The 26,908-nt window shown below is 48.4% G+C and overlaps 2 protein-coding genes across 2 annotated transcripts; one reads left to right on the top strand and one right to left on the bottom strand.

Annotated features, from left to right (window-relative positions):
* Positions 1-3,060: 3,060 nt before the first annotated feature.
* LOC111078517 (tyrosine-protein kinase-like otk) lies at positions 3,061-19,753 on the top strand. Its single transcript, XM_022373226.2, has 7 exons — positions 3,061-4,263; positions 8,571-8,705; positions 8,797-8,958; positions 16,013-16,899; positions 17,455-18,911; positions 18,989-19,325; positions 19,398-19,753. The coding sequence occupies exons 1-7, from the start codon at positions 4,206-4,208 to the stop codon at positions 19,491-19,493; spliced, it is 3,132 nt and encodes a 1,043-aa protein (XP_022228918.2). The 5' UTR covers positions 3,061-4,205; the 3' UTR covers positions 19,494-19,753.
* Positions 19,754-22,114: 2,361 nt separating this feature from the next.
* Positions 22,115-22,555, bottom strand: LOC121404132. Its single transcript, XM_041593053.1, has 2 exons — positions 22,425-22,555; positions 22,115-22,367 (listed from the first exon to the last, which is right to left on the bottom strand). The coding sequence occupies exons 1-2, from the start codon at positions 22,531-22,533 to the stop codon at positions 22,171-22,173; spliced, it is 306 nt and encodes a 101-aa protein (XP_041448987.1). The 5' UTR covers positions 22,534-22,555; the 3' UTR covers positions 22,115-22,170.
* Between the last annotated feature and the right edge of the window lie 4,353 nt (positions 22,556-26,908).

The following is a 26,908-nucleotide window of genomic DNA, read 5'->3' as shown; positions in this document are numbered from 1 at the left end:
ACCAGCGACAATTCCATTCCAATTGCCAGCGTCTGCACTTAATCGCTTCATTTACATTTCCATTTCTGTTTGGCTTCAATCGTAGTTTGCCTTTCGGTTTTTCCCTCCTTCCCTATGCCTTGCCGAGGAAAAAGCTATGCGTTTTGTGCATATTTTATGGTTTTTTATAGCGCTCGCATAAACATTATGCGCCCACCGCACATCAAAGGCAACTACACATGCGCAGGCCAGACCCAGACCTGCTGCATGGGGCATGGGGCATGGGGCATGAGGCATGGGGGCTGATACAAATAATAATAAAAAAAAAGTAAGCGGCAAGTGCAATTAAACGACCACCAACCCCCTACCCTACCCCTACCCCCCCCCTACCCTACCCCTATACAGCCCATTCCGTTCCAGTGCTATCCTATCCAATGCCGCCACCCCCCATTCCTCCTCCGTCTCTGATGCGATTCGCCTTTGATCTGCGGCGGCGACGACCGACGACATCGACATGCATTAAAAACTTGTTGGCTGCGGGGCCCTTCCGCCCATGTGATGTGTTCCTTCTTCTCGTCGTTTTTTTTTTTTGGTACTTTTTCGCCTCATTTGTTTATAGTGGATCCCGCACTCGGGCCCCCGCGAGAAACACCTTCAAAAGTTGTATACGGGAGAGCGATGGATGGATGGATGGATGCTGTTTAAATGTTTATTTTGTTTAGTCTACGCAAAGGCCGCGTTACGTTACTAAAATTTATTTAAATGCCTCCCAAAATGTTTGATGTTTGCCAGCGGAGAGGATTCCATATGCAGGGCGAGGCGAGGCGAGGCGCTGAGTACAGGTAACCAGTAGAAAATGCACAATAACTTAAACATCCAGAGATGGGACTCTAAAAAGGGAGCCCACCACAACTTCAGAAAGATGAAAAGATCTGAGGCTAATGGTTTGGCAATAAATAAGTTGGGATAGATCTGAGGAACAAGTACTACTTGAGGATGGGGTGTTGGGGAATCCTTAGAGAGTTCTACGAAAGCAGTTTATATATTTGGAAGAATCTTGGGAAGTTGTCGATGCCTTCCCTCCATTGCCAATCAATTCGAATATCTATGCACTTTAATATCAAATTATTAACACACCATTTGGCCCGCTTTGAGTCGACTAATACTGTGACTACTGATCCTCTCCATCCCTTGGGCCTGGTTTAGGGGAGAAATCCGAAAGGCAAAATAATAAAACATAAGCCCAACATTCTGGCAGAGCAGGGCATAAATCTTCAACTTTATGACATCAATAACTGTCGTGCGGGAAGTCCGGGAAGTGGAAAATGGAAAAGCGCAGTGCCCAACTTTGGATAGCCGCGCTCTCTCTCTTTCTGCTTTCATTTGATAACCGCACACACACACATAATCACAAAGGGCTGTTAATCAGGGGTGGGCAAGAGGTAGGGCAGGGGCACCACCCCTCTCTGACGGGGAAGGGATATAGTATATACATAGTTTATTTTATACAAATGGCAACGGCATTTTACGACTGTGTTGGATGTCAGTCAGCGCCGCCGCCGCCGCCGCTCGTCCAAAAGGATCTGCTGCAATTGTTTTTGTGTGGGTTTTGGGTTTTTGTTTTCCATTTTCGGTGCGAGGAGTGGGGTTGAAAGGCCTCGTAAAAAAACAAGCGGAAAACTATAAAATGGAAAACGCACAGACAGAGGCAGAGACGCAGAGACACAGAGATACCCAGCAGTAGCTCCTGGGTGTCTCGGGACGGAAGCCTCTTGCAGTTTGCCCAAGCGCGTGCGTCTGCTCGTAAAAACAGCAAGCCACCAATGGATATTACCATTCCCCTACACACACCCACCCTCCGCTCCCACGGACACTATCTAGCCCGCAACCCCCCCGCTTTTGCTGCTTCTGGTTGGGTCATTAAGACGCATTATTGTTTGGATTTAAAATGAGGGGGGGGAAACCACAGCAGGGGGAGGTGGAAATAAAGAAGGAAGAGGAAAAGCCAGCGATGATTGCCTAGCGACTCTTGGCTGATTACTGCCAGCTGATAGCTTCATTTGGGCAAAATGTAACCCTCCTTTGAATCAAAGCTTTGGATAGCATTTAGACCAAATAAATGATGAGCAAATGAATGAATGCATTGCATTGGATTGACTTTAAATACGTTGAAGAAACAGGAAAGATGTCGTTTGTCTTATATTTTCAGCAATAAAATCCTTAGTTATGTCTTCAGAATTCATTTAAAGAGTAAGAATGTGCATTTGCACTCGTACTATGCATTACAGAACTTTAAATTCTGTGCAGGCAGAGAAGCAGAAACTTTCTCCATTCCCCTTCATTTAATTCGCCTAACCTGTGGGATGATCCCAATTAATTTAAGTGTTTTTCTGCTCCAACTATCACTAACTCTCACTCAAGTAATTATTACTAAATATAAAATTCCAGAAAATCATTTTCAAATTCAAACTGTTTTGGCGCGCAGCGTCTGCTGCACGGCAACACTGTCCATATACAGGCCATAAATACTGGCTCTCACGCAGACTCGCAGACTGCACCCAGTATTCTCTCTTTGCTCTCCCTCGGCTTACTTCTACTTCGTATTGTCTCTCTCGTGTTTTTACTCTCTCTAAAATTTATAATATAAAATAGTATTAACAGAGTTAGGTCCCTGGAATCGAATTTACCCATAAATGCGGTTATTATTTTATATTTCATGTGACTATATGGTATAGTATAGTATTTGGATTATTTTTCAGCTGATTTATGAATTTATATGTAATGTTGCATTTTGAAAACTCTGCTTGAATTATCTGTATAAACAATAAAGTTATTCTTGGAACAAAACTCGACCTATCCGTGTTTTTGCATTCGATCGTCTGTTCTTTCTGCTCTAATATTTGCAGATAATATTACAGAATGACTTTCTATATCCCATATCGGAAAGAGTATTGAGTACTGCACAGAACAGCATTAAAAAACTCGTGCATGCACGTACAAAACAGGGAACAGAATGGAGTATCATGCCGGCAGCCAGGCAGGGCCAGGCCAGGCCAGGCCAGGCAAGGCCAGCCAGCCCTCATTTCGAAACCGACTGTCGGCGCAAGCGGTTCGTTTGGCTGTTCCGTGTTCGCCTTTCGTACAGATATCTCGCAAAACTCCCCCCAAAAACCTCGGGCAGGCGGGGAAGCAGGCAAAATCACCCACCAAAAGCCGGTTCATTTCGTGTTTCGAGCCCAATTGCCAAGGATGCAGCAGATGCAGCAACACAATACAGCTCTACTCCTCCTCTGGCAGTATCTTTGGGATACAAATTAAGTTGATTTGTTGCGCTCTGTTCGGATCGGTTCGGTTCGGTTCGTTATTGGTCTTGGAATTGGTATATCGGTTCGCATCATTCTCTGGGTAATTGAACTCCACCGTCTCGGCCTCCGTCTCGGTCCCAGTTCCAGTTCCAGTATCTACTACTCTCGGTCGTCTTGCAGTGCATTTTGTGTATCTAGATACCGTCTTTGTCGGCGTATCGGTCTATCCGTAAACTGTTAGTGAAGTGCAGCTCTGCCCCGGTCGCTTGTCGCTTGTCAATCTAGGCACTGATAAAAAGAAAAAAAAAAATAGTAACCACGAAACGAAACATAAACCAACAACAGCCACGCCAGCTACAGACAACCACAGACAGCAGGCAGCAGGCAGCAGACGGCAGACAGCAAGTGCCGTATCCGTATCTCTTTTGAGTCGTCTCACCGTTCGTGTTCGTTGATAAATGCATTTCATGCGTTCCAGCTATGTAAATAGCAATTTAATTTGAGTGTCCACAGTAAATATAAAAAAAAGCCAACCCAATCCAGCCCGACATATACACAGGCTCCTCTGATTCCATTCCGGGGCACCCGTCGAAAGGGCCAGTCAGCAATTGGACCCGTCGCTGTCGTCTGGCAACCAAATATTGAATATTTACAGATGCGTTGAGTGGATTTTCGAGTGCCCGGCACTTACTTGGCAGCAAAACACTCCCGCTATCCCCGCTCCCCCTCACCACCTACGGCTTTGAGCCGATGGATGGATAGTCGCTTGACTATATCAACCGATTGGATTGGATTGTCAGCATATAATACCCTTCAATCCGATTCGTGAGTGTCCTCCGCGCGTGAGTCGAGTGTGTGCGTGTGTTCGTGAGTGTGTGCTAATTGGCCAGCAAGAGGGAAAGAGAGAGAGAGAGACAAACTATGGATATGGATGTGATGATGATGATCTGGATATGCATCCTGGCGAGCACTTTGATGGGTAAGTGTCCACTGAATGGGATTGGGGGATGAGACTCCATGAGATATTTAATCAAGGGTTCTCTCTGTGTTCTCTGTGTGTTCTCTGTGTGCTTATCAAAGTTGTTTTGATGTGGGCATTGGTAAATTGCATTAATAGACATTCGGAGAACTTCAAAGGATCCATTTCCATTGAGTCTTGCTAGCTGTTACCCGACGGCACACATCCGCATCTGTCTCATCATTCTGGGTGGCTGGGCTGCCTGGGCTGCCTGTGTGCCCCGGGTAACTATGGCGTCCCTGGCGAGCCTTTGTATCTGCAATTGAATTCTGAATAGCAGCAACAGCGTGCAAAATGACTCAATTAGAAGCCGGACAGGAGCAGGAGCAGGAGCAGGAGCAGTAGCATGTTTCATGTCCAAGGCAGCGGGAGATGGAAGGTAGCCGCTGCAATGAATATGAGACGCAAAATGAAGTTCTTGGGCAAACAGAAGAGCGCAGCCGGCGGTAAGCAGTTCATTCAAAGCAAAGGACATGACAGGCAGGCAGTCGCACAAGGATCTGATCTGGGTATTGGCCGCTTGAAGTGGGACAGGCGGCAGTGCCCAAAATTTCCAGCTAATCAAATATAGTTTATGGCAAGGATCATGTGAGCGAGCAGAGGGATCGTTGTGTCTGTGGAAGGACATCTCAAGGGGCACACACTTATGAATGCCAGCTGAGGTCCTTCCTTGGAGGCGACTCCTGTTCGCGTGTGTGTGTGTGTGTGGCAGGATAGAGCCAGCAACTGCTGACGGCTGACGGTTAAGTAGCACAAAGGCAAACAGCCGCAAACAAAAGGCGTCCTCCCCCCTTGTAGAGACGACAGACAGGGAAAGAGAGTGAGAGGCAAAGAGAGAGGCGGCCATACCGGCCATATATACATACATACATACATATGTACATATATGTAGGTACGTATGTACTAGCATATTTCAAAATCTGTGCAACGAACGCCATGGAGGTCCATTATTTGTATGGCAAATAATATGGCTTGGCTGTCCTGTCTCTCCGTCTGTGTGCGGCTCTCGCCTGTGTGTGTGAGTTCCTTTTGTGTGGCAGTCATAATTTGTTATTCAAGCATGCAAAATGCTGCATGCAACATGCCCAGCCAAGCCATAGGGCAGGCCAGGGCAGGGCATGGCAGCTGTGGCAACTACAACTCAGCTAGCTTTCCTGCCACACCACTTTGCCACTGCCACTCCCACTCCCACTGGCTGCCTGTCTGCATCCTGAGCCAACTTAAAGCCTTCAAGTTGAAAGTTCACTCGAGAGCGCTCTCATAATTGCAAGAAAATTAGACTCCCATTCAGATTCAGACTGCCATGGAGTTGATGGAGGTAAGGCCAGGCTAAGCCGAGAATGTTTAGCGGGAGAGAGGGGAGAGAGAACTTATCAAAACGAACATCCTCCGGCCCTCCTTTCCCCCCAAATGACACAGCTCCAGATCAAACTTTTGACGGGTAATTGTCAGTGGCAGTCATTTCCATTTCCATTTCCATTTCCATTTCCATTTGCCCCGTGTTCACTCCATTCCCATGTTGACTTGCAGTTTCTCCCCTGGCGAAAGGTTTTCCCAGACGAATGCCACAGATTCCAGAGTGACAGTTCAGTTTCGTTTCCCCATCTATTTGTATTCTGAATTTTGTATTCTGTATTTTGTATTTTGTATTTTGTATCTGTATCTTTATCGTTTCCCCCAGTGAAATCAAATCAAAACGCCACCCATCGGGTGGGCAGTGGGAGTGGGGAGTGGTGCGTTGTCTGATGCTGGGGCAAGTTCAAGTGGATGCCACAGTGGGAGTCCAGATTATTACAACAATATTTCGCATTCATTGTGCTTAATCGACAAATGTTGCCGCACAATTTGTGGCAGTTGAATGTTGTATCTTAAACACAAACTCAAACTGAATCTGAATACGAATCTGAATCTGAATCTGAGGCAGAAGCAGAAGCAGAAGATGCTGATGCTGACGAGCAGGAGCAGCCTCAGCAGTGGGTCTGCCAGTGGGCTGCTGACTTGCTGATTTCGGTTATTTGAGCCAAACAAACGAACTAATTATCACACACAGAGGGGGGAGCGAGGAGACGGAGCAGACCGGGGAGAAAGGCAGCTACTATATGGACAGATCAAGATGGACAGTCGCTGGTGCGATGGACTGCCCGCTGCTCTTGCCTGTCCTGTGCACTGCGAGAAAAAATAAACTCAAAACGAATGAGAGGCATTTGCGGACCCAGGGATCTCCTGCCTATTTAGGGCACTGCCTTAGCCTGATTAAGAGCCTTAGTCTGCTGGCAGTTAAAATCCTATACCATAGAGAAAGAAAGTGGAAAATTTCAGTGGAATTCTTTGATCCCTCTCGCTCCTGCTTTGAGTACTCGTATTTTCAGACTTATCTCCTACTTCTAGCTCGAGTTTTTCCTCTCAGTGTAGCCTCTTGGTCTCCGTTTGCAGCATCAACACTTTTTGCTGCTTCAAACTCCCTTTCCTCGCCACTCCCCGTCACGCATCGGGCCCACGTCAGCGCAATCAACGCCGGAGCCAAACGGGGCGCATATTTCTTTAATCGACGCCCAGTAACTGCCCCGAGATGGGGGGCAGCAGCAGAGGGAACTTGCCAACTTGTTTTCTGCACAGCAAATTAAATCGATGCGAGTCGCACGCACAGAGAGGGACAGGGCCAGGGCCAGGGACCAGGACGAGGCTCCCCATCCAAGCTGCCTGTCTGCCTGTCCAACTGCCTTTACGGTGGGGCACTCGCCCGCTTGTATCATAACACGTCGCCCGGCTATGTGACTGGCATCTGAATACATAATAATACCACTGTGCCGTGCCCCAACAGAAACTCCGACCGACGACTCGACTGCCTTTAATGATGTTGTTGCTGTTTCTGTTGCTGTTTCTGTTGCTGTTTCTGTGGTTCTGTGCCTGCTTATTGATTCCTTGTCGTGGTCGTGGTTCTCGGTCTGGGTCTGGGTCCCCGTTTGGGTCTTGCTTTGTGGCCCCCACAATCTGAGGTGTTGTCTCAAATTGCTCCAATTAGTGGCCAAATATAATGGTTGCCGTTTTGTAGTTCTCTCCGCTGTGCTCTCCCATGCACCAGCCCGTAATCACGAATACTCGTAATTGCTTTTGAATTGCATGGCATTTAGCAGCGCGGGATGCACTGCACAATAATGCTGCATAGCTCCTCCTGCTCTCCTCTCCTGCTGCAGGTGATGTGGTGGCGCCTTCCCCCGTTTAACCCCCCCGAACTTTATACATATACTTTGGTATTGGCATTTAATTTCTGGCTCATTAAGTAATCCCATTAACATAAAAACGTATTTTCTGGGCCCCCTAGCACCGCAGGATAATTCCCATAAATTGCATTTGCGGATGTTGATTTAATGTACGAGTAAATAACCGAACCAAATTGCATTCACCAACAGACAAAGAAATAATGCATATAAAAACATAATAAAATAATAAATACACATACATATATGTTTTTATTTACATAATAAAATGAATAAAAACATATGTATGTACATATGTATTTTCCCCTTGTACATTCATTTGTATAGTTTTTGTGCTGCAAGGCGTCTCTCGGCAGGCTTTTCATTATGTTGGCCCACAGGCTCTGATCTGAAAACGTTTTTGGTTATTTTATTTTTTCCCCTCTCCCCAACCAATTCGCATTTAAATTGTAATTTTTATTGGGGACACGCAACGATGCATGGCGTGTGGAATATGCCCTGCTAAAAAAGGGTATTCTGGCTCGAAACAGACGTACATATGATGGATTATAAGGCTTGCTGTAAAGGGTTTAGGAAAAAGAGAGACCTTTAACTGCCTTTACTTCTCATAAAAATACAGAATTAGCTTCTAAGCTCAGCCTTTGTTAGCTTAAAAGGGTTTAGTCATCATCTAAGCTCATCTTTCTGGATTCAACTAGTCCACATATTCAGCTAAAGCAATTGAATGAATTGTGTAGGTAGCATCAGTAAGAGTATTCAATCCCTCGCAGGTTTCGTGCGAAATGAAATTTCTTTTTCCCTTTTCAGGGTTTTTTTTTTTGCCTCAACAAAATTACATTTTACCTAAACACTGTAATTTAAGCAGCTTAAGCGCATTTAATTTGCTTAAAACACTTTAATTAAATGCAATTAGGCTTGGTGCAGCCTTTTTTTTGGTGTTTGTTAATTTGAGGGTAACTCTTTAGCTGCCATCATTAATGTTGGCGTACCAGTATGTAGAGTGGCTTAACTTTTAACCAATTCTGATTGCTTATTTTAATCGCATTGCAGCTCCTGCCGGGGCCAGCACATCGCGGTTCCTGCGCGTGCCCCAGAGCCAGTCCATTGTGGAGAGCGAGGCCGCTGATTTTGGCTGCGAGGCCACGGATCCCTCCAGCTATTTGCACTACGAATGGCTGCACAATGGTAAGAGCAGCTAACCACTGTAATATATGCACGTGCATTGCAATCCAATCCACTTCAATCTGTACTAATTCGATTCGTATGCCCGTTTCAGGTCGAGAGATTGTGTATGACAAGCGTGTCTATCGCATTGGTTCCCATTTGCATATCGAGGCCGTGCAGCGGGAGGAGGATGTTGGCGATTATGTGTGCATTGCCACCAGTTTGGCCAGCGGCGCCAGGGAGGCATCGCCTCCGGCCAAATTGAGCGTGATATGTGAGTAGTACATTGCCATCCTAATAGCAATCCACTTCCTTTGGGGGCACGGAACACATCTTATCAAAGAAACTATAAAGCAAATTAATTTGATTAATGCTGGGCCTTTAATGGCATTCCGTCCACTACTCCACTGGCAGCCCAAGCCAGTTCCATTCCATTCCCATCCCATGCCATGCCATGCCCATCCCATCCACTCTTTGGATCAGAGCTAACCACAAGACGGACAAAGGTAAAGAGGCATTAAAACTGAAGCAAGCGAAGCAACCCGTTCTCGTGCAACTGATGAAAGATAAAAACCGAACAGCGAACAGCGAAAGTTTTGATGTACATGCGTCAGGGGGCTGGCGGCTGGCGGCCCTCTTGGCCACAGGAAGTGCACTGCAGTGAGCAGAATGCAGTCCGAGGCAGTGGAGCATGCAGCGCAGCCAGAGAAGAGCCCAGTGGAACCAGCAGTAGCAGGAGGAACAGACAGTAGGCAGTAGGCAGCAGGCAGCAGCACTGGCGGCGGCCTCACGTGATTGATGTTCATTTAGTTGCATTTGCCTTTAAGCAGAAAAATGCATAAATTTAACAAACAACTCCCCGACCCGACCCTATGCGAGGCGAGGCGAGCCGAGGAGTACGAGTACGAGTATCTATAGCTATAGCTATAGCTTCGCTGCTTCCCTTGGCCGTACCATCCGTGTAAACAAAACGAAAGTTTTTATGCACAATCTGGACTGCATGTGTGCCCCCTGGCACCGAGAGATGTGAGATCGTATAGATCGTATAGATATGGCGGATGGTTGCTGGTAGCTGGTAGAGTTCTGCTGTCAGCACTGGCACGGCATTCGAGTTGTGATCAAAGCCACCAACCACCCAGCAGATGCAGATGCAGCAGCAGAAGAAGGCAATGGAGGCAAGTGGATGTGGATGTGGATCTGCCATCCATTCATCTGCTCATACCAGCGCATCTATTTATAGTCCCCATCTCAAGTGTTTTTAGCTAATTAATTAACTAATTAATTTGTAGTTTTGGGAGTTGATTTTAATTGCTGGCTGGCTGCGATGCTGCTGTCTGTTGGCTGTTGGCTGTTGGCTGCATCTGCTGTTGAAAGGCAGCGGGAAATGCCATTGGGTGGGCTGGGCTGGGCTGGGCTGGGCTGGGCTGGGCTGACTGGGGCTGCTTATCTTGGGGGAGTGTGGGCAGCAGGGGATGTCTTGCTGGTGGCTGGCGCCAGCTGAGACTAAGTGGGTTATGTGATTATATTCTCTCCTCTCCTCTCCGCCCAGTACCATCTTCTTCTGTCCCTCTATCAATCTCATAATTTTCGAGCAGCAGACAAAAACTATTAAAATATGCATTGATGATGGTGATGGTCCTGCTTCTGCTTCTGCTCATCCTATCAGGGTAGGTGGGGTTACGGTTCGAAATCGTTCCTCTATGCCCTGGCTCCTTTTGTCTGGCTGTCTTTCACATCCTTTGCTGCCATCTATTCGCTGGAAATAAATGTTCAATTAAGCGCAAGAAAAGTGATGACATTTTCGCTTGCAACATTTAACAGATTCGAACACAAACAGCAAACAAAGAAGAACTTTGATTGGGATTCCACACTAAAATCTAACGAATAGCTGATGCTCTACAATTTATATAAATATCCACTAGATATATTGTTAAATAGATACAAATCTAGAGCAAATTCTACCCAAAGTAATGCAAAGATTTTAAATAAACTGGAAATTATATGTAAGTTGAAATGTAAATGAAATATAACTGCCAAAGTTAAGTACAAAGTCCAAAGACAAATGCCTGACAGAGCCACAGAACTAACTGAGGACTGAAAGGAATTAAGCAGACAGCATCAGCGAAGCTGAAAAACAACTAAGAGCCAGAATCAAGTCAGAAACAGTAGCCAGACCAAGAGCCAGTAGCCAGTAGCCAGTAGCCAGGAGCCAGGAGCCAGACCCCAGCCAGACAACTGCCAGCCGTGGCTGACAGCGGGCCGGGTGGGGGAGACATTCCAAACATTTGCACAGCCAAAAGGGGTTGTTGGACTCTGCAGCAACGGGGATATAGAGTGGGGATAGAGGGCCAGGATACAGCCAGGATACAGCCAGGATAGAGCACGGGCTGGGCATTGAACAGCTGAGCGGAGAAATGCTGAAATGTACATGGAAATGAAATGCAACATTAACACGAAACATAAACATAAAATGAGAAATGGCAGCAGCAGCAGCATGGACTAACAGCAGCAACAATGGCAACCAACAGCCAACAGCCAACAGCAAAGTCATAAAAACCAAACAAAATGCAAAGACACACACAGACACCATAAGGGGGGGGGGTCGGTGTGTTGTTCGGTGGGTGGAACAGGACAAAAGCAACCCTCAAATCAGCAGAACAACACCCCCCAACACACAGAGACAGAGTCGCTACGTCTGGATATAGCTGCTGCTCCTCCTGCGGTGCCACAGAGTATCTGTGCGCCAGACCCAAGTTCAAGTTGACTGCAGTTTGCCGTTGAGTGGGGGGCGGCGGCTGGTGGGGTTTGTGCCGAGATAGGGGTGCCGGGCCGGGGCAGAACCGGATAATTTTCATTTTGTGAATGCCGGAAAAACGCATAAAATTTTACGAGCCCGAGCCCGAGCTCGGAGTGAACATTAAAGGGGAGGACGACGACGAGGCTGATGATGGCCATGGCCAGGCAGACGACACTGGATATAGGGCTGCTATAGAAGCAGAAATTGTAGTCAACTTTTTGGCGCGCTCTCCTGCGCTGTCTCCCTCTGACGCTCTCTATCTCTATCTCTGTCTCTGTCTAAATTTCTGTTTTATACTTTTGTTTTTGCTTTTTTTTTTGGGAGCATTTATTTTACTTTTGGCTTTTCCTCTGTTGTTACACGAGTTGATCATTAGCAACTTTTGGCCATTCGATGGGGCCCAAAAGGAAAGGCCAGGAAAGGCATTAGAGAGTAAGCCCGAAACAGTAGCGTAGTCTAGATAATTCAGGGGACAGCGGGGGAGCTACTAACCATGCTAACTTTGTATGCCAATGCCAATAGCAAGAGAGGTTCATTCCACAGAGTTTCGTGTGTGGATCGGTGGGACATGCAAGGATGTATCTTTAACTCGACTTTTAGCTACGTTTTCCAAGCTGATCTGTCTTAAATGAATACTGATGGAACCCCCTTGCCTTGGTCTGTTCTTTCATGCATCCATTGAATCCCCTTGGGCCATGCCTCTGCAGGGATACGGATACCCCTCGTATATAGCACCAAGGGAACGACAATGTGCGATAATCGAATGTTTAACGTTTTAATTTGAAAACTGTTTGGGGGTGGCCATACGCGGGGCGGAGAGCTGTGCCAGCGACTGGCCAACTTTAATTAAAGATCTGATGATAACGCAGAGAGGAAAGCCCCCGCAAAGCTTTCATAGCCGTACGCCTCATGGATGGCACTACAGACGATGCTACGGTCAGTCGTTGTCATAAATTTGCACAGAAAACGGGGAAAACCCAAGCCAAGAGGCAAAGCAAAGCAAAGCAAAGCCCATGAAATGGAAATGGTATCGGGTGAACATGTATAAAATTCATTGATATTCTCTATTCATCTAATTGAATGTTTTCTTTGGCTAATAATTGCACAAACGAATGCCAAATATAGTTGATTTGTTAAATGACTTTTATCTGCATCAATTTTCGAAGTTTGAACTGCTGCGCCAATTTGTTAAATGGGTCAATAACTTGTAAGCCGCTTTGTTCGAAAATCAATTGAAGTGCAGTCGAGTGGAGTGCTGCCCGCTGTCCGCTGTCCGTTGGCTGGGCCAAAGACTCTTCTGTGGTGGTGCATAAGTCCATTAACGATCCACAATTACTGCCGGCCACTTCACAGTCCATCCTATCCATCGTACACTTCTATGGGCTCCCACTCCCCACCCCCGCTCTCTGCACTGCCAAGCCACTTGGTTTATGACTGACGCTGAAAACATTTCCACTCGAGCTGCAGCCACAGGCAAAATAATCTATTTTTGATTATCAATTAATTATATTTTCATAAAAAAGTTAGAGATAAAAAAAAAAGTGCAGCCAATGCAGGGCGAAACGAGCCCATCTGGCAAGGAATAGAGAGCTCGGGGCTCGCCTATCTTATCGCTGCTGGAGCAACTTTGCTTACATGCTGATGGAATAAGACCCAGTCGGCACACTTATGTGCGTCTTTGGGGAGGCGGCGGCATAACAGGCGATAACAGGCGAGTCGATCTGGTGGTACCCGAAAACCCACTCCCGGCCAATTTCTATATCTATAATTCCGCTGCCTGCCCGTGCCCCATGCCCCATGCCCCATGCCATTCGACATTTACTTCCACTCTGTTTACTCGGGCGCGCGTTTACTTCGCGTCTCTTTTTTTTATGGGTCTCTGTCCCTCTGCCCCATCTCCGTACATTCCAGAGCCCTGGCCTGCCTGTGCCTGGCCGGCCTGGCATTTGTTTACAGCCTTTTGTGGTTTATGCCTCAGCCAGCGGAAAAAAGTTTAACAAATTTATTTTGTTTTGAAGCCACCACCCGAAGGCGTTGCTTTACTTCGTTTTTTTTTTTTTCTCTTCATTTCATTTCTTTTCTGTGTGTTTTGTTCTTTTCCCATGTTTACCTCGAGTTGCACGTTCAACGTGTGAATGATGGCCGCTTCCACCCTCTGTCCATGATTTTGTGATGGGTGTAGGTGTCAAAAGATCTGGCAGTTGCCCCCACCCACCCAAACTGAATGCACACGCTCTCCCCGGAGTCAGTGACGCTGCATAGTACATCGGGTCTAATGAGACGACGCTCGTTAATTAGCGAGCGGCGTGCAACGGGCATTCTAATTTGAGTTACAGTTAGCCCAGGGTCTACGAACTGCAGCCCAGGCCAAGCCATGCCATTCCATTCCATCCCATGGAACCCACGGAAGCCCCATCAAATATGGTTTTGGGATTGTTCTTCTCTTACAATATCTAGCAGATCATTTTGTATTTTTATTCTCTAAAAAAAAAAACACTAAATATCTAAGGTATTCCTCTGGAAGTGGCAGGTAGCAGTAGCTACTCCCCACAAAAAGAGCTCTGATCCGGAACCTGCCTTGAGCTAATTGAGCCTTAACAGCCTCGTATCTGTTCGAATTTCACAGATTTTCAACTTACGTAGCCATTAGATACTTTTGTATTTATCTGTGAGACACACTAACACTCACACACACACACACACACACACTTCACCTGCCACTTGGCTGTACATCCCATTCATCCATCCATTAGATACTTTCGTTGGCTGTGCTCTGGGTTCGGCTGTCTAAGTGCCAATTAGTTGACTCCACTGTCATTCTGGTCGTAACATATACCAAAAGTTTATGCCACAGGCCGACTCAATGGAATGTATCCCGTCCCGAGTGCCCATGCTGCTCCCCCCTACCCCCCTACCCCATCGCATGCAGAGCAAATACAAATACAAACACAAACACAGATACACATACACATACAGATACGTAATACGTATGTACATTTCAAACTTTTGACACTTCGGAGACGGAGATGGACCCGTACCGGGACCCGGATACCCGGATACACGGAGACGAAGACACAGGCTCTGTTTATTGAGTTGTTGCTGTCTGTCGCTTCGTATTTTGTTGATTCCTGCCGTTGCCGTTGCCGTTGCTTCTGCCTTCGCCTGTGCTGAGGTTGTTTTTCTTTCCCTCCAAAATAAGTATCTACAAATATTTAGAGGGATTCTTTTTTGTGTGTGTGTCCCCGCCTGTCGCAAGGCAAACAGAGCCAGAGTCAGAAACAAGAGACCCCCCCCCCCCACAAAACAAGATTTATGTGCATATGTAAATTGGTGTTTTCTAACCGCAGTCCGCAGTCCGCAGTGCACAGTCCACAGACCTGGCAAACATTCAGATAGGCCAAAAGAAAGAAATATCCATAAAACATACATCACACAGTGGAGAAGGCATGGCTTGGCATGGCCACCTCCTCCCTGCCCATCCTGCCCCCATAAGTAGATAAAAAACTGCCTTATGAAAATGATGGCAGCGGCAGAAAAGAACCAAAAAAAAATTATATATTTATCATTTGAATAAATTATCCAAGAGCAGAAATGAGAACTTTAAGGCGAAACACATCTCGCGGCGATTGACAATTATCAGCCAGAGATGCAAAAGTATCTCGCTCATTCACATTGCCACAATGAAGAGAGCTGCGGCTCCATCTCGGGGTTGGTAGGTCCAGGTTCAGGTAGAGGTCCAGAGATATGCGATGGCGAGCCAGAGATACGGCAGAGCCACGGGGCACAAAGGCTACGGTGATTGTGCTGGCATGTCTGCCACATAACCGACCACGCCCCCTTGCGCCTTGAGCTGCCACTAAAACATAAATTAAACCCTAGCATATTCTTCTTTTTTTTCCAGCTTTTCTTTTCTGGTGGCTCTTGCCACAAACTCTTTTCTCATGCAGCAATTGTTGCAAGTACCGTTTCACCGCTCCATTCCGCTGCTCCGTCTGCTCTGTCTGAGTGGATGGCTGAAGCAGAGGAGCAGGGCAGGCCCACATACTCGTATGGGCATTTACATGCATAAAGGTGCAAGAGTAGACACGACCCCAGCCCCTTGCCACTGCCGCTACCCCTCTACCACCGGCTGACTGACTGACTGACTGACAGTTCAATTTATGCTTCGCCTCCTCTGCCACCTTCAAGCGGCGGCAGCGACCCACAAAGATTGGAGGAGCCGCGCAGAGCGCGTCATGTTCCGCCCAGAACTGACGATAAAATGCACTTAATGCAGCAAGAAAAATATAAAAAGGGAAAAATCTGAACAGAAACTGAGAACTGAGAACTGAGAACGGAAAACTGAAATTTGCGCAGCCAAGAAAACGCATTAAGCGGAATGTATTTATGTATCTTCCGGATATGCTGTGCATATTTATGGAATGCCACCGCCAGAGTAGGGCCCTCAAGGCCTAGGCCCTAGGGGAAACCTGATTCGCAGTTGTTCGCATAAATTCCTTAATTGATTTTTTGTTGTTTCTGTTTCTTGCAGATCTGGAGTCGGCCAGCGTGCAGCTGCTGGGCAGCAATCGGAACGAGCTGCTGCTCAAGTGCCACGTGGAGGGCGCCTCCGGGGACGAGTCACTGCAGATCGAATGGTATCGCAACAGCGCCAGGCTGAGCAGCTGGGGCAACGTCCATTTGGAGCAGCATCGCCTGCTGGTGCGTCAGCCGACTGCCTCCGACGATGGCCTCTATCGCTGCACCGCCTCGAATGCGGCCGGGCGAGTCATGAGCAAGCAGGGCTATGTCTACCAGGCGAACATCAAGTGTCTGCCCCGGCTGCTGAAGAAGAACCAGAAGCTGCCCGAGTCCTGGGCCAAGCAGACCTTCCTGTGCCGCGGCAAGCGGGGCGGATCTGGTGGCCTGGAGCAGTCGCTCGCCCCAGCTCCCGAGGATCTACGCATTGTCCAGGGTCCCGCTGGCCAGTTGCTCATCAAGGAGGGCGACCCAGCCGCGCTCAGCTGTCTCTACGAGCTGCCCGCCGAGCTGCAGAACCAGCGCATTCAGCTCCGCTGGCGAAAGGACGGCAAGCTGCTGCGGCACGTGGAGCTGGGCGGAGCCATTCCCATACCAGGACACCCGCACGACTCCGGCAAGGATGCGCTGCTGCGCGAGGACGCGCGCCTGGTGCTGCACAAGCAGAATGGCACCCTGAGCTTTGGCAGCATCATTGCCAGCGATGCGGGCCAGTACCAGTGCCAGCTGCAGCTCGAGGGCCATGCGCCACTCAACTCCTCCCCCGGCACTCTGGAGGTCATTGAGCAGCTGAAGTTCATGCCGCAGCCCACCTCGAAGAATCTGGAGCTAGACGCAGCCGTGGCCAAGGTGCACTGCAAGGCCCAGGGCACACCGCCGCCGCAGGTGCAATGGCAGAGGGTGAGTAGTGGCAGGGACTTCATTTTGAGAGCACTCAAACAGGACGAGTGTGCATCCGTATCCTCTCTCCCTCAGTCCGTGTGTCTGACAAATCGAAAAACGCTCAGCGCGCAACGCGCAACGCGCCACTGGGCAAACATTTCCCTCCGCGTAAACCAAACCCAAGCCCAAACATTTCATATGCAAAACTCTATCCACGGCCTAAACACCATCCTCCTGCTCCGCCGAGTGCATTTTGCCTGCTGGCAGGCCAGCTGTCGCCAATGGCCAACCAATTTCGGCAACTGTTTGTCTATTTTTGGGTAGAGCGAAGAAAGAGAGGCACCCGGCACAGGACCCCTTTCAAAAGAACTTTTTTTCATTTGGTCTAAACAAACGTTGCGTTGCGTTGCCTCCCCTTCCCTTCCCTTCCCTACCCACCCTGAAATTTCATTTTGTTTTTTGGAATTTGATGAAAAAATGCTCCGAACGAGGAGGACTGTGGAAATTGTTTACTAATCGTCGCACCTCGCTCCCTTTCCATTTCCATTTCCATTTCGATTTCGATTCGGGCAGGATTCGGGCGCCGTGAACAGCTCGCTGCCCGACCAGGCGGAGGTGGACATCAATGGGACGCTCATCTTTCGGAACGTGAGGGCCGAGCATCGGGGCAACTACACGTGCCTGGCCAGCAGCAGTCAGGGCCGGATCAATGCCACCGTTGCCATCAATGTGGTGGTCACACCCAAGTTCAGTGTGCCACCCGTGGGACCCATTGAGACCACCGAGCAGGCCACTGTGGCGATGCACTGCCAGGCGATTGGCGATCCCAGGCCGACGATTCAATGGGACAAGGACCTGAAGTATCTCAGCGAGAACAACACGGATCGTGAGAGGTTCAGCTTCCTGGAGAACGGCACCCTGGAGATACGCAACGTTCAGGTGGAGGACGAGGGCAGCTATGGCTGCACAATCGGCAACAGTGCGGGTCTGAAGCGGGAGGATGTGCAGCTGGTGGTGCGGAGCAGCGGCGATGGCTTCGCCCCCGAGGAAACGGGCGGCGATGGCTTCCTGGTCACGCGGGCTGTCCTCATCACGATGACTGTGGCCCTGGCATACATTGTCCTGGTGGTGGGTCTGATGCTGTGGTGTCGCTACCGTCGGCAGGCGCGCAAGGCCCGCCTCAACGAGCTGAGCATCAAGGAGGCTGGCGGCGACCAGCCGGATGCCGCCGTCACAAATGGCAAGGGATCCGAGCAGGAGCCGTGCCTGTCCAGGCAGCGCAATGGCCAGGGTCAGGGCAAATCCAAGTCCAACGGAGACGCCCAAAAGTCGGATGACACGGCCTGCAGCCAGCAGTCGAGGAGCTCCAAGAAGTCCGTCTACGAACAGCTCGTCCTGCCACGCTCCGGCCTCAGCGAGCTGCTGCAGATCGGACGCGGGGAGTTCGGAGACGTGTTCGTGGGCAAGCTGAAGGCGTCCCTGGTGGCGGCCAGCGCGACATCGGACAAGGATGGGGACACGGAGAAGCAGCACAGCAACAGCGAGAATGGGAGTGGAGGCAGTGGGGGAAGCGGCAGCGGCAGCGGCAGTGGCAGTGGCAGCACCACCCTCAGCACTCTCAACGAGAAGCGACGCTCCAAGACCTCCATGGACGACATCGAGGAGATCAAGGAGGAGGAGCCAGAGCAGTCGGCGCTCGATCAACTGGTCCTGGTCAAGGCGCTGAACAAGGTGAAGGACGAGCAGGCCTGCCAGGAGTTCCGTCGCCAGCTGGATCTGCTGCGCAGCATCTCCCACAAGGGAGTCGTCCGCCTGTTTGGCCTCTGCCGGGAGAAGGATCCGCACTACATGGTCCTGGAGTACACCGACTGGGGCGATCTCAAGCAGTTCCTGCTGGCCACCGCCGGCAAGGTGAACACAGCCACGGCCACCTCCTCGCCGCCGCCACTGACCACCAGCCAGGTGCTGGCCGTGGCCTATCAGATTGCACGCGGCATGGATGCCATCTACCGTGCCCGCTGCACGCACAGGTAAGTCCAAGTCCGGTATAGAGTGGGCTGGGTGCAGGCATCCTCTGAGCGGTGCCGTTCTCTTTCTCCACCCACAGGGATCTGGCCACTCGCAACTGTGTCATCTCGAGCGAGTTTATAGTGAAGGTCTCCTATCCGGCGCTGTGCAAGGACAAGTACAGCCGGGAGTACCACAAGCACCGGAACACGCTGCTGCCGGTGCGCTGGCTGGCGCCCGAGTGCATCCAGGAGGATGAGTACACCACCAAGAGCGACATCTTTGCCTACGGCGTGGTGGTGTGGGAGCTCTTCAATCAGGCCACCAAGCTGCCCCAGGAGGAGCTAACCAGCGAGCAGGTCATCCAGCGCTCGCAGGCCGGCACCTTGGAGTGGACGGTGCCAGAGGCCACGCCCGACAGCCTCAAAGAGATATTGGTGAGTGTTTGACATGCCATTAATCTCCAGTCTGCCGGCAAGCTAATTAATTCATCCGCTGTGCCCTTGCAGCTATCCTGCTGGCTGACCAATCCCAAGGAGCGTCCGTCCTTCAGTCAACTGGGGTCCGCCCTGAGCAAGGCCATGCAGAGTGGAGCCGAGAAGTGAGGAGGAGGGGACGGAGGAGCAGGCCCAGACTGATTGAGCAAATGCCAAAAAGTAATTTCTAGATTTATTTCCACGTTTTTCCCATCCCCCAGAAAGTATTTCCCCAAAGCATTTCCCCCAAGTATTTTCTTTGCCAGGCTTAACATTAAGTTCTAAGCGCCTGTTTAACATGCGTACTATATAGTTATATATGGATACGTTCTAACTGTACAAACACATACAATTACACCCAATATAACACACACATTACATATACATATATACATACATATATATATTGTTCGATATTCCGAGTACTTATGTATGATGATAAAAGTATTGCATTTGCGTGGCAAAATGTATATAGAAGTTGCCCAAAAAATATTTGCATTTAGACCAGTTGAAGCATTTCTAGGATTAGTGAGTATTTTAAAGCATCGCCCCACACATCACCATCAGCATTTTATTCTAAAGAAATATATACTTAAGGTAAAACTGAATTATCTGAGCGCACTTTCGTGATTTTCGAATGCGAAATGCAAAGGAAAACAAAGCCAAATTTTAATTTTTAGCATTGGAAAGTGTATCCATTTTTAAACTCACATATACATATATATATCTCTAGGTACGATTATATAGAGGATATGCATAAGGAATAAGCACACACACACACACACACATTTATAACTAGTATTTTAAGCTTTGATGCATGTTTACAAAACATTTAAATAAACACGAATAAATAAATTTAACCGAAATAAAAAGGAAAGCCTCCTCTGAATTATTTAAAAAGAAATCCACTCTGACGGGCCCCGCCACCTTTCATAGGCATTTCATTTGGACTGGGCAAATTTGTTAAGGGTCCTTGGGGCCTGCGAGTGGGGGGCGGGGTGGGTGGGGTCTTCCTTGGCTCATTCACACTTCACTTGGTTTGAAAAATGAGCGCCTATTGAATGCCCGGATTGAGTGCCGTCTCCCCCAAAAAACGATTGACAAACAAACATGGCAATAAACCGTAAAGTTGCCTTGGCTTATTGGAGCTTAAAGTTGGCCCAGCAGCATCACGACCAATCTCAACAGTGCGGCTACGTTGCCAAAAAGTTTCCTCGTGCGAAAACTTTGGCCAGGCCCAGGCACCAGGCACCAGACCCAGATCTAGGCCCAAAAACGCAAAAGCAATATTTGCATTTGAATCAGCAGCAACAGCAACATAGAAAAATGCCCAGAATGAGTTGGCATTTTCCTTTTGGCAGGGCTAGTGAATGGGAACGTGAATGTGGATGTGGATGGGCTGCTTAGCTTTTCCTGGCACGTACAAATATCTGCCTGTCATGAATAGCAAATGCCTTCCCAGGGAAAGGTTGATTGAACAGTTGGCCAGCAGGAAGTGCGGCAGGCACAACGCAGAGCCCAAAAAGAGTTGGCCAGCAGCAGAACGAAGCAGGAGAAGAGGGAATACTCTATGGGAGACATGCGAGTACGTATGTAAATATGATCCGATCCCACTGCTATCTATCGCAAATATGAAACACTAATTCTATCGAAAATAAAATAGACCCCAAAAACATCCAATGCAAATGCATTTGTTAGCATCTGGCTAGAATGGAAATAAACTACAGACACAGGCCACCCAGCAACACATGGCGTATGCGCAATATTTGCAATATGCATTACGTAATGGAACCCCCGACAGCTGTGCCTGATGCTCTGTACTGCAACAAAAGAAGGGCCTAAACTAAGCTGCTGCTGCTGCTGCTGCCGGGCAGGAGAACAAACATAAAAATGCCATTTCACATGGCTTTCAATTTATTAATATTTTATGCAGCGAAGCGAAGCACTGGCCTATGCTTTGGCAATTCAAGCGTAAAATGTGCATTACTCATACGCCGCATAGGCAAACAGCAGGGGGGTGGCAGGGACCCCACTGACCTATACCACATGGCTATGCCGTTTACCTGGCGGCGCATAAATTGCACCTGACATTACGCATACGCGCCAATGGCCAGGCCCTGACAAGGCACAAAATAAATTTCACAGAAAATTTGACTTTTGTTTTCATGGGCCCCGGTCCCGGTCCCCGGTCCCTCCAGGCGGCTACAAACACACAACCCGCAGATTGATGGTGCACCCCGCACGGCTGTGGCATCCCCTCAGCGAAGTTGCCTCATTATGGAGTCGCCGAAAACATATTTTCGCATTCATCACGGGCCAAAGTTTGCGAAACACGAGCATGGGAAAGCAGCCTGGCAGCCTGGCAGCCTGGCAGTATGGCATCCTGGCACATAATTGAAGCACATCGCAGACTCGTTTATTACTCAGCTCAGCAAATTTCTCCGGCAATCATATGGTATGTACGGGTATGTGTGTCCGGATGCGGTGCAGGAGTTTTATAGGTCTGCTCTGGTTTTAATGGCAGCTCCCAACACAGGCCGTTGAAGCCTCGTTCTGCAAAATATTCGCACAATTAGCGAGAGGGAAAGTTTGAATTGTGTTTTTGGGCCAAGCTGAATATGAGCCGTCGTCTCTCAAAAGGGGTAGGCAGTAGCCAGTGCATGGAACACCCACCCAGTTATGCATAAGCCACCCCAAAAGTAAGACTGGATTCCAATCCCGCAGCTCACTCAATTAATTCAAGCAGAAAGTGACACTGAAAGCGTGTAAATTTAATACGAATTTAATGGGATTATCCCCACCCCATTTAATGGTCTGTTTTCACCACGTAGGTGTAGTCCCAGCCATCGGTGCAGCACTTGGCCGGTGGCTTGCAATTGCGATATTTGGCGAACACGCGGCACTGGATATTGGCAATTGTCTCATTTGTGTCGGGAACGGTGAATTCCTTAAGCGACAGATCTATGCAGTAGCCCGATCGCATGCCGCCATCAGTGAGGCAGGCTAAGTACTCAATATTAATTTGTTTCGTGTGGAATAATTGGCTCAAGAGAGACTCACCTTTGAAGGGAATCTCCCCAGGGGGTTTCAACAGGCCCAAATTCAATTCAAAGGCGTGCGTATGCGTATATGGCATGGATAAAGCCAACAGAATGAATGCAATCTTCATCTCCAGGGGGTCTATTTATATTTGTGATACTATTTAGCACTACTGAGCTACTTTAAACTAATTCTCTTGCGGCTCATTGCTGAAACTAAAGCATGAAATATGGTTCTAATCAATTCCACACACTCTCAAACAAAATGAAAACAGTGGGACTCTAAAAACTAAATACAAAATGCTGCCAGGCTAAGACAGATTAGACAGGTTTATAGGTGCGAGTACTTATGGTATATTTAGAATATGTAGAGCTTTATTTCCAAGATTTAAATGGTTCTAGTTTGATCGACAAGTTCGCTGTCACACACTGAGCCTTCGAAAGTTATGTGGGCTTTACAATTTTTCAACCGAAATTGAAACGTAAAACACAAAACCTAAAACCGAAAACCAACCTGATGCGTAGAGGGGGTGTCCGTGTCGTGTCGTGTCGCGTCTGAAAAAAGGGGTGGAACATGCATTAAACAAACAGCTGAGCCTTTTGTGTTGACTCATTAACGCACAGACAGGCGATGGGGCGATGGGGCGATGGGGAAGTTGTGAAGGAAAGCTAGCGAAACGACAGAAATGAAACATCAGGCTGGAGCAGCTCGGCTCGTGAGCTACCCCTCATGCGCGTCCATCCCCCCCGTCGTCTAGCCTCAAGTGAAATAAATACCCCAAAGTCATAAAAACCAAACAAACAAAACAACAATGTAGAGAAGAACTAGGGATGGCCGCGTGACTCCGATATTCGCTGACACGCAACACGTTTCGCCAGGCCAAAGTGCCGCAACTTCGTGCTGCGAACTGGCAGTGGCATGGGGCTGCCATCTCTAACGGAGCTGCCATTGCCACTCCACCCCCGGCCAGGACAGAGGCCCAGGCAGGGTCTGGCAGGCGACACACAACACTCGACTTGACTCGACTCGAATGCCATTGAGTTGGAGCCGGGAGCCGGGAGCCGGGAGTCCGCAGCCGGGAGCTGGAAACCCCGGCTCATTGTGGAGTAACAATTTTCATTTTCAACGCCAACGCCAAACGCAGGGCGCAAAAAACGCATAAAATTTTACGAGCCAAGCTAAAGCAAGACAGAGAGAGTGAGAGAGGGAGAGGGAGAGAGAGGAAGAGGGGGAGAAAGCAAAAAGGAGAGCAGTATAGGAACAGGAGGAAGGGGAAAATGCCAGTGTACGAGAGTGAATCCTGAACCGGGTTGGTTACGAGTCCCTCGGTAAAAGTTTAGCTTTCGTGTTGGCCATAAAATGCCTGACAGGGCTTAGGAATGCAGTTGATTTGGAATGGAGTCTGGGCGAGAAACTCTTACGCTTCAATGGAGTTGGCAGCAGCCCCCTTTGGGGAAAACTCCTCAGATCCGATTCAGAGTCTATTGGGGGGGATTTGCGGCCCATTGCTACTGCTTCTGCTCCTCGGGCAAGGGTTACTTAGAGCGAACGAGCGAGAGAGAGAGAGTGAGAGCGCGCGAGTGCGAAATGTGTTCAGGTGATGTTTTGGTCTTTATCGTCTCTCGTCGTTTATTGAGTCGCTTTGCATTAAGCTTGTGCCAAAAGCTTTCGAAGCTTCCTTTTATAGCCATAACGGTTAAGCGGCATTAGCTGCTGCTCACGCTCTCCCCGCTTGCCGCTTTGCGCTCCTTCGTTATGCCAAAACGAGATTGCAGCAGTGACAAAATTAGCGGTAAATGAGCAAGTTTAGTGGGCTGAGACAATGAGCAAGGAGTGGTACGAGTGGGAGGAGGAGGTAGGCAGTAGTAGGCAGTGGGGGAAATAAACTTTTCTTTTCCACGGGGCATTTAAGTTCAATTGGGTAATTTGGGACATAGTAGGAGCCAAGGGGGCGGAGCCTGTAAAAACTGCAAACTGTGACAAGAGAACTCCGCTGGGAATTAAGGTAGAAGAAAATTTCACAATAACTTTGGAAATTCCTCTAAAAATACTTAAAATACCTTTAAAAATTGACTAATTTACACTAGTCCTCCCCGGAGAGAGAGAGTCACGGAAGTCACAGGTAAATGAGGTTCACCACTTAAGCCATTACTGCTTTATTCATAATGTTTGATTAGCCACAAAATCCTTGCTTACACGCCCCCACACAAAGTTTGGCCACAGCATTAAACGGGGGATTTGCCCCTTTGCCCCTTTGGCCTTGAATAAATATTCCCAGAAAATGTAAAACTTAAACTACAGAAAGAGAAAGAGCGAGAGAGAGAGAGAGCGGGAGCAGGAGCAGGTCTAGCAGAAAGGCAAACAAAAAGTAACTGTAAAATTTAGCGCTATGTCAACACATTCCAACAGGCAGGCACCGGAACCCAGAGACATCCTCAAAACTCTCTCCGCTCTCATCCAGCACGTCCATGGAAAGAGCAACCATGTGCAAGTCCCGGACAAAGAGGACAATGCAACTCGTGTGTTCGTTCAGCCAGCAAGCAAAGGTGTAATTAGGTGAGGTACAGCCTTCTCTTCTCTGCAAGGGGAGCGAGCACATTCGGCAATCACTGCCTTACCTTCGAGAGTTCTGTAACGACATGGATGAGCCCTGAACAGATTATGTATGATCTCTGGCTATGAGACTCTTAGTACAGTTTCCACCCTATAAAAAATACACCTTGGCAGAAAGGGAGTGCAAGCGGCGAGAGGGAAAGGAACCTTAATAAGTAGCCTCAGCATATATGTATGTACATTGTTATCCCACTCCCACTCACAGCCCCTTTGAGCTGCAGACGGAAGACTTTCGTCCACTATTCCCCCACTCCCCCCCGCACAACCCTGCAATGGAGAACTTTCTCTTGTAAGCTGCTGGCAGCCGCATACAAATTATTTTGGACAAAAGTTGAACTTAACTCTAAAGAATTTTAAAAAGTTTCACGCCACCGCATCTGCCCTCTGCATTAGACGGGAATTGTCTTGGGGGAGTGGGAGGGAGGGAGCGGGAGCTGATAAATTAAGACTCAGTCGGAGCCACAGCCACAAATCATTGAATTGAACCGCAGTGCGACAGATGGGATTGGGACTGGCGGGACGGGTACGGGACGACGAGTACGAGGACAGCCTCAGGCTCAGCTGCTGCTTCAATTCAATCTGCCATCGATTTGCCCCCAAAGGCGACACATGTGGCAGAGCATGCCCCCTGCTTCCCGCTCCCTATTCTCCTAAGTTTATCTTTTGCCATATTTATGTGTACCCTGACAAAGGGCAGGATATAATGAACTTCACGCGGTGTTTGCAAAGGAAAGCAATGCAGATATCTGCCTGATAATTTGGAAGAGATTAAGCTGGATCAAAAACTCATATATTCATATATGAACCAGTAGCAGGCACCATCGATGGTAACATGATCCAAATCTTAGGGTGAGGGTATCTGAAGCCTCGGCCCCAAAAATGTATCCTCTTTCTTCTTGTTTGTAATACAATTTCTGGGAAAGGAACTTTCTTGTTGCGGCTCGGCTGCTTCTTGTCCTGAATTTTAATAAACTTTTGACTGGAGGCAGCCGAGGGACTGGCACCAGGACTAAAGGGTTTTTCTCCTCTTTTTTTGTGACAACCCACACGATTTTTGTCGAGCCAAAGTTGTCAGCTTAACAATTTTTATCAATAAGAAAAATGCTTTTCCTGTGACTCCCGCCCCGACTCCACACTTGCGACTTGCAAACTTGTTTTATAATCCCGTCCTGACCTGGCACTTGTATTTACTTGGCAATTACTTCAAGTCCTGATTTAATTGAATGCAAATGCAGAAACAGCAACTGAAATAGGTCCTCCGCCACCCCAGAGGTTGTGTGGAGGAGGAGGAGCTGCGCTGCTGCAGAAGTTGAGACGCTCTCATGAGAACCAGGAGCAGCAGCAGCAGCAGCCATATTTTATGCAACAGCAACAGAAAACTGCAACTGAGATGGCAACTGAGAAGCAGCCAAGGAGCAGCAGCTATACAAACTCCCCCATTGCTCCCAGTGTGCTTGTGGGGTGCCCTGCCAGCCAGCCTGCCTGCCTGTCTTTCTGTCTGTTTTCTGGGTTCTCAAGTTGCATAATTTTGTTTTCCTTTCAGAGCAGGGACACGCGTGCCCCCCACGCTGCCTCTGACTCAGATCCTGTGCCATTCGTGAGCACCTTCTTGGCTGCATTCATACTTTTTCACACCCTTTAGGATTACTTCGAGCATGGCAAGTGTGCACTGAAAACAAACCCTTGGCTTTAACAAATTAAAAATATATTTAATCGGGTGTATTTGTGCCTTGCAGTGGCTGACTTTAATCTGTAGATTAATGATATAATAGGTTCGATGAATCATCAAGGTTATCCAGAGTCATCCTTCCATTTGTGCGTTTCTCTCCGTGTGTGTAAACTCGTGCAGGCAACTCAAGAGGCTGGCTGCTCGGCAGGAGCTGCCAACTGCC

This window comes from Drosophila obscura, unplaced genomic scaffold, assembly GCF_018151105.1.
Source record: "Drosophila obscura isolate BZ-5 IFL unplaced genomic scaffold, ASM1815110v1 contig_186, whole genome shotgun sequence".
In the NCBI taxonomy this organism is placed as follows: Eukaryota; Metazoa; Arthropoda; class Insecta; order Diptera; family Drosophilidae; genus Drosophila; species Drosophila obscura.
Note: the sequence above shows the minus strand (reverse complement) of the source record. Positions and strands in the feature narration are given on the sequence as shown.

Bases quoted from the DNA above. Each gene is read 5' to 3' on its own strand.
- LOC111078517 (XM_022373226.2), top strand. From the start codon at position 4,206: ATGGATATGGATGTGATGATGATGATCTGGATATGCATCCTGGCGAGC. The intron at 8,706-8,796 runs GTAAGAGCAGCT...TGCCCGTTTCAG, and splicing joins CTACGAATGGCTGCACAATG to GTCGAGAGATTGTGTATGAC. The intron at 18,912-18,988 runs GTAAGTCCAAGT...CTCCACCCACAG, and splicing joins CGTGCCCGCTGCACGCACAG to GGATCTGGCCACTCGCAACT.
- LOC121404132 (XM_041593053.1), bottom strand. From the start codon at position 22,533: ATGAAGATTGCATTCATTCTGTTGGCTTTATCCATGCCATATACGCAT. The intron at 22,368-22,424 runs GTGAGTCTCTCT...TTGAGTACTTAG, and splicing joins TGGGGAGATTCCCTTCAAAG to CCTGCCTCACTGATGGCGGC.